The sequence below is a fragment of the Rhea americana genome, unplaced genomic scaffold (assembly GCF_003343005.1).
Source record: "Rhea americana isolate MKP2758 unplaced genomic scaffold, rheAme1 scaffold_10, whole genome shotgun sequence".
Lineage (NCBI taxonomy): Eukaryota > Metazoa > Chordata > Aves > Rheiformes > Rheidae > Rhea > Rhea americana.
Genome location: NW_028185039.1, coordinates 5,304,947 through 5,312,290, shown reverse-complemented (window position 1 = coordinate 5,312,290; position 7,344 = coordinate 5,304,947). Strand labels below are relative to the sequence as shown.

Below are 7,344 nucleotides of genomic sequence, written 5' to 3'. Positions count from 1 at the left end.
GAAGCTCATAAAGCTCACTTTCTGGTATTGAGGCTCAAACTGATCACACTTGAACATTTTGGGGCCATCTACAGTGCAGACTTTGTGACCTTTAACTGAATGCAACAGATGCAAGAGAAAAACCAGCCTTTTTAATCCTTGTTTTCTTCTCAGTCAAGTTGCAACTCCCTTTACTATGGGACCCATGGGTGCACCACCAGAATGCGTAAACGTTTTTTACAACTCTACTGCTAACTACTTGTTCATTAGAGAAAAGACACATTAGATTAAGACCGTAACTACCTGCCAAGAAAAAACTAAGATCTGCTTGTTTAGGAATAACGATCACCTTCTGATTTTCCTTGTAAGAAAATAATCATTCAACGTACTGCAGTTTGGCAAGTTACAAACTATGCAATTTAAAGAGTGTGCCTAAAGAGTCATTTCCATCCCAAGGCTCTTGAAAAGTTTTGTGATGGAAGCAGCATCTTCAACATACAGCACTTCTAGTCAAACTATTGTACTTATGATCAAGACAGATCACCAAGAAGGAAAATTATTCCCAACTGTTTGTATCAAGGAAAATCATTAATTCAATGCAACTGCTTTAAAGCATGTTGAAAAAGATACGTTCAGTTTCCATATGGACTTTCCTAAGACTCCAAAGAAAGCAAAGTAAGGCAAAGGATTTCCAGCTACTGTTGGCTGAAGGGCAATGCAGTCAGCCCAGAAGCTTCCTTCCTGTTCTCTATGGTCTGCAAGTAGCTCTTCGTCCACAGTGATTTGCCATGTTCTGCTCTGAAAGAAACTGTTGATTTTTCTGTCAAGTATTCTATGCCCTCACATATCAGATGCCTGAAACACAACACTAGATATTCACTGCTTGCTGGTCCAAAACTCTACTCCCCTGCTTCAAAGTGGTTTAAAAAGATCCAAAACCAAACAGTTAGGTCTGCATGGCACCATGCAGAGCAGCTGCAGAGCACCTACCCTACACAAAATTTTTATGCTTCCAAGAACCATCAAACTGGAAATTTGAGGAAAAATTTGATTTACTCCAACCTTCAGTTACTCTCTGATTAGTTTTGAAAGAAGTTGTGTGTGATCCAAAAACAAGCTTCAAGCATCTACTAAACTACTCCACAATCCTGTGTCTTACAACTTCTTAAATAATCTTTTAACACAACTAGAAAGTAGCTTCTGGCAGGGCATCTTCTATTATTTAGCCTACAGGTGAAGCTATGGAGTTGTACATGTTTAGAGACAAACATATCTAGGAGGTGACCCAACCAGAGGATAGAAAAGTACATAGCTTAGAGTTCCCCTCTCTTTTAGAGTTTTGCATAACTCATTCAAAAAACAATAACTATTAACAGCATGTTATATCATTAACAGAAATGAAAGTTGCAATCACAGACAGTGCAGAACCCAAATGTCTGCAACAAGTCCTTAACTTGCAATATCTTATTTTTCAAAAAAAGTCTGAACTTTAGCAATGTTAAATAGCTGTCTGTTACAAGCATTCTTGCAGGTATGGCTAGGAAATCATTAAAATATTGACTGGAAACACCAAAGTCCATTTGAACAATTTATTAGTATCCTCTTTTACAAGTTTTAGAAAAAGAATCCCAGGATTTTGCCTCCTGTGTGTTTTCGCCTAGCCTCCTCGTGGTCCATGATGCCAGCTGAGGTTGTCAGTACTATGTACCTATTAAGAAAGAGAAAATGCTCAGTAATTTAAATTGTCCTATACTCATGCAGAGCTGACAACACTAACTTCATTTTCATACAATAGTTAAGATCCGTTTCTGTTAGAATTGGCCTAATATAACTAAGATTAGGTTAGCAATTATCAGACAACAATAATGAACAACTCCTCTCACAAAGTACAAATTTGAAGCAAACAATGGACATTCAGACATCAGATTTCCAAATATTTGCATAGTCTCAACAAGTTTTCATATAGCTTCCTACTGTAAAGCATGTTCAGCTGTTCCAGTACCACCAACTCTATAGTTTCTAGACAAAGTCTGCTGCTGTTTTAAGCAGACATTTTTCTTCAGAGCAGGTATAGCTGCCATGGTGCCAGATAGCTCAAAATCTGAGTGTTTTATCACTCTGTTTTGAACATAGTTCACTGTGATGCACATAGGTATCTGTACTGACAACTAAAGCAGCCTTAGTAATTTCTAATACCAACACCTGGATTATCAGTATACTCCATCTACACAGCTTGATGACTGAAACCACTCTACAAATATTCTTGAAAAAAATCTCAATATAACAATACATAGTAGTAAGATATAGGTACAGCAAAACTAAGCAGCTTAACACTGGAGCTTTAACAAAAAAAATGATAAGAACTATTAATCCTGCCTTTGTCAGGACAGACTAGATGAACCACTGAAGACTCTTCTAAGCTCTTTTCAGAATTCTGGTACACTGTGATTCATTACTCATGACTTAGTCAATTTTGGGTATGAACATCATACTGCAAAATAGCAGGATTCTCTGTTATGCAGGTTTGTTTAACAGAAGCCCTAAATCTTGCATCACTTAATATCCAATTCATTTACTCACAATGAGCATGACTAAGGTACTATGATACTATGACCTACTTTCACTGATCTGGTAACTTAGATTACTCTCTCTCTCTAACTGTAGACCACCACCAACAAAATCGAGCATGAAAAATTCAATAGCTGGTTTTGCCATTTCTTCTACAGTTTCAGTGCAAAGCAAAAACAGGTCCTTGCTAAGTACAGCCACTCTAAAACTGCTTTAAAAAAAGCATTTATATGGAAGTTTAACTTCCAGGCTGGTGTTTACCTTCAGACTCTTCAGAGAAGAAAAGTGTCAGATGTTGTCCAACTGAAGCAGTATGGAAGCGTAACAAAAAACTCCTTCCATACATTCCCTTCTCCAACTTGTTTTACATAGGACAGGTATTTAACTCCTCTACATACTCACCCAAATTGACGTGAAGGCAGTAGATTGTTCTGCCACTTTTCCAAATCCTTCAGCTGAACATCAAATCTGGGACTGATTACACCACACTATAAAACAGAACTCCATTACAAACTGAAAAACTTCATGAACTGCACTTATATATACATTCGTCATTCCAACTCACTGTATGGAAGAATTTAACAACTGTAATTCAAATTTTTTTTGGTCAGCAAAAGATTGAAACACTAAGAAGAATTCTCCATTACTCTTATTACTATGAAACAAGACTTTCCTCAGAGAAGTGAAAACTCTCATATAGCTGCACAGCTTTTATTTCCTTAGCCCCGTTTCTCCTTCCTTGCCTACGCAGAATGATTTGTTTTGCTGCTGAAGCTAAATTAACAATTTAATGGCTAGACCTGGAAGAGTACAAAAGTATATTAATCCACTAAATATTCTACATCATCAAAACCACCTTAGATTATCCAGGGGTATTTTACTTGCAAAACCATCATAGTGTGTTAACCAAAAAAAAATGTAGATTTTTAAACAGGGGGAAAATTAAACATACATAAAACTCATCATTTTTTTTTTCAAGTTAATTGTATTAATTATTATCCAGGACCTCCACTACCATCTTCAGTTAGCTCATTAGCTCCAAACAGCTTAACAAACATCCAGAACAAAAACAGAAGTATACCTTCTGCACAGACATTTTACTGAATAAAATTATTTTTCTGTTACTTCTACCAAGAGAAATATTATATTCAGTTGTACTACTCAAAATGATCTACAAAATCATTCAGTTCAAGGAATACTATACTCAAAACTGACATGTATTAGGAAACCTAACACAATCCAGATGATTAGTTCTATAGTTCTCTCTCTACTACACTCAAAATTTTTAACTGCAACATTTGTTCATCATGATAATACTTCCCAGCATATTTTGAATGATTAATTTTTTGATTTATTGAAGAACCACCTCTCACTTAATAGTTTAATTGGAAATAATGATAAATGGCAGTCATCACTAGACTGCCCAGCAAGACAAAAGACAACAAATGCACACACAAAAAAATAAATAAATGAAAGGGCAATTGCCAAAACATACATAAATGCTTCATTTGGCGCAAGAACTTAAGCAGCACCAATATAATTAGAGAATGTACCATTTAACTTTTCCATAACTGCAAGCAAAGCCCATCTATCAGCAGCAGAAAGGATTGTCTTCTCACTATTTACAGGTATTAAGCATCAACTAGAAAGCAACTCAGCTGCTATCCATCAGCACAAGTCTTCTAAATAGCTTAAACATAAAAGAAACCAGGAAACCACCAGGTAACCAAACAGAGAGAAATACAATATACTTGCAAGCTTGTATTCTGTGTTTGAAACTAGAAAAAAAAAATATCAAGCAAGGCTAAAGATAACATCCATACTACTCTCCATGTACATCAACTTGACAAATACCACCCTCGCTACATGTAACTCTTTCAAAACTGTAGCAAATATGAAAAAGTCTTAGAGTTGAACAATTTCCCAGAGAACTAAGTTCAAAGACAAATCCTACCTTGTTGAGTCTGCCTGTGAGGTTGACAACAATCTTCCCAGCTCTGTGATCATCAATTATCTCAAATTCACCAATGTAACCTGTAACAGATTAGAAAGCAGATAAAACCAGATGTATAACATGTAGTTATACACAAATCATTTTAACTAAGGTACACAAAAATTGTTCAAATATCTTCATTTAATTAAGTCTAAAAAGCACCTTAAAAACAGCATCTAGGTAATTTCTTAACAGTTTGTTTTCAGCAAACAGTTTAACCAACTTTGGTGAACCTAGTGTGGCTAAAATGCACCAAAGGACCATTTGTTGTATTTAACTATATTCTGTAAAGCTAGAACCCATGTGGAACATTGGAAGGAGAATTAGCTTTTTGAACTTGTCTCACACCTGTAGAATCCTACAGTAGTTTTATGCCTTATAAAGTTTTTTTTTAAGAGTATAGTAATGAGATAAATTTATCCACCCACCTCAACAAAGTTAATAGCAAATTCACCTAAAATAACTCGTAGAGTCATTCTACAACAAATATTACCATCAAGTAATTGTATAAGTCTAAAAAGGACTATATTGCCAGTTTAATAACATGCTCAAGCTTTTCCCAAATACATCCTTCCCTAAAGCAAAGTAGCCAGAAACCATGAATGAGTGCTTGCCATTCCCCAGGAGATTTTTGTTTCATTTAAACCATTTACCATATTGAAACTAGAGAGAAGAACCAATCTAAAATTATCATACTGGACCTTGTTTGTGATCCTTCATAAAAAAAAGATCATTTGTGTGGCCTACTTACCATGCTTCATCATCACAGTTAAAAACCGGACAATTACTTTGGAGCATGGCCTAATGAGAACTTGACGTTTTCCACGTTTCTCTGCATTGTTGATGCTTTTAAGAGCATCGGCCAGAACGTTCATGCGCACCATGGTGCCTATGGAGAAAAAGAGAAGCAGTTTTTCATCGTGGATGTGTTTAGAAGCATATTTTTTTATCCTGGAAGATCTAGTATTCTCGCAAAACGTTACACTAAAGCTTAAAAAGCATTTTTAGGCTAACAAACAGGTCAACTCAACAGATCAACTTACTTAAGTCCAAAGGGATTCATAACTATCATAACAACCTGAGACACCTGACATACTGTTACTTGAATATGGCTTCAGTATCAGTAGACACACACACACTCAAATTTAAAATTCACTATCTAGAAGACATTACATCAACATGACACCTTTCCTAGGTGAATTATTTTGGGCTTTAAAACTCACGGAGCGTTAGCTCTGTTTAGAAAGTAACATATATATGACATTAAACATACTTGACACAGTGCTCTCAAAAGGGCACCGGGCATGAACCTTTGTGTTCCAGCGACAAAACGAGAGCTCTCCCAGTACCACAAGGCATTACATGACTTGATGCTGTCGTGCCACTTACTAATAGAGCCAGTGCACTGCCAGAGCTACACAGGAAGGTGCTTCTGACGCTGGGCCCAAGGGGCCAAGTCAAGCCATTCCCGAGATGGCCGGGTCCTGCAGCACATGAGGGGTTTTACCACTGGGCAGGGCCCCCGGAGCAGCAGCCCCCGCTCGGTGCTGCCCCAAGGCGAGCCCAGCCGGCACCCCCCGTCCGCGGTGAGCCGCCCGCTCCCCAAACCCGGCACTCCCCTCCTGAGGCCCCGGCACATGATGCCCGCTGCCTCCAGCCCCAGGCCTGGCGCCCGGCTGGCCGAGCCCGGCCTCCCCCTGCGCCGCCCCGGGCTGGCCTGGCGCCGCGGCCCCCGCCCGCAGCTCCGCCGAGAGCAGAGCCACAGCCCGGAGGCGCTGCCCCCCACCCCCTGCTCAGGAGGCTGCAGAGAGCGCCAGGCAAGGCGCCGGCAGCCCAAAGCCGGCGGGGCCGGTCGGGCGCAGCCGGGCGGCCCCGGAGAGGCGGGCGGCGGCCGCCGCGGGGCCCGGATGGCCCCAGTACGCGGCGGATGGCGGCCGGGACGCAGCAGCACCCCCCACTCACCGGTGCAGCAAGATGGCGGAAAAGGAAGGGGCCCGGCCCCCGCGCGGGCTTATGGGAAGTTGCAGGCGCGCAGGGCGCCCGGACGAGTCTCGCGAGACTTGCCGCCCCAGTCGGGAGGCGCCGCTCGCGAGGCCCGGCCATCCTCTATTGGCCCCGTGCCGCTCCCAGCAGGCCCGCGGCGGCGCTTCCGCTCCGTCTCCTATAGCAACGCGCACGCTCCCGCGGAGGGCCGCGCTACGGCCGCTTGCAAGGGCCAAAATTAGTGGCGAGCGCGGGAGAACCCGAAACGCTGAATTGCCGCCGACAGTAGCTCCTCGGCTGCGACACGGGTGCAAACGGATCGCGCACCGCGGCCGAGCTGCAAAACGTCTGCGTTTGGTGGGAGAGAATCCAAGAGGTGAGCCCTAACCAGCGTCCAGCTGCCTCTGTTCGCACCCACCCACAGGCGGCAAGCTCCAGGGACGGAGCTTAACCTTAACCAGCTTGCTCACCAGGACCCGAAAGCAGCACCTTTGCACTAACCTTTGTCTTCTGTACAGCAAATTGTACATGAACACCAGTTCTGGAGAGGCAGCTGAACCTCGGGCAGCAGGCAGCTTACTCAAATCTGAATACACCAGCACCTCATCTTTAAATAACATAAAGCTTCTGGTTTCTTAATATTCTTAAAAAGAGATGGATCAGACCTGTCTTTAACCTGCACTTTTAATCTGCTTTAGCTTTCTGCTCTCCCACCAGTTACTGCAGAAACTCAAAGATTTACTATTATGGCACAAGATTCGAGTTCGAGCCAAAAGCAGCAGACCAGCACTCTACTGTCAGAGCAAGCTCTCAGTTATATT

At 41.6% G+C, this 7,344-nt stretch overlaps 1 protein-coding gene across 2 annotated transcripts; it reads right to left on the bottom strand.

The window, feature by feature from the left end:
• Window positions 1-1,554: 1,554 nt before the first annotated feature.
• On the bottom strand, window positions 1,555-6,551 carry RPS15A (ribosomal protein S15a). 2 transcript variants are annotated; one of them, XM_085302470.1, is made up of 6 exons: window positions 6,503-6,522; window positions 5,930-6,024; window positions 5,292-5,429; window positions 4,502-4,581; window positions 2,950-3,035; window positions 1,555-1,687 (listed from the first exon to the last, which is right to left on the bottom strand). In XM_085302470.1, the coding sequence occupies exons 3-6, from the start codon at window positions 5,422-5,424 to the stop codon at window positions 1,594-1,596; spliced, it is 393 nt and encodes a 130-aa protein (XP_085158596.1). In that variant the 5' UTR covers window positions 5,425-5,429; window positions 5,930-6,024; window positions 6,503-6,522; the 3' UTR covers window positions 1,555-1,593. The 2 variants fall into 2 exon arrangements, with proteins under 2 accessions (XP_085158596.1, XP_085158604.1); XM_085302478.1 differs by lacking the exon at window positions 5,930-6,024 and having other exon boundaries at window positions 6,503-6,551.
• Between the last annotated feature and the right edge of the window lie 793 nt (window positions 6,552-7,344).

Excerpts from the sequence above, each read along its gene's own strand:
- RPS15A (XM_085302478.1), bottom strand. The coding sequence starts at position 5,424 with ATGGTGCGCATGAACGTTCTGGCCGATGCTCTTAAAAGCATCAACAAT. Across the intron at positions 4,582-5,291 it reads AACTGTGATGATGAAGCATG|GTTACATTGGTGAATTTGAG; the intron begins GTAAGTAGGCCA and ends AATCTGTTACAG. Across the intron at positions 1,688-2,949 it reads CTGCCTTCACGTCAATTTGG|GTACATAGTACTGACAACCT; the intron begins GTGAGTATGTAG and ends CTTTCTTAATAG.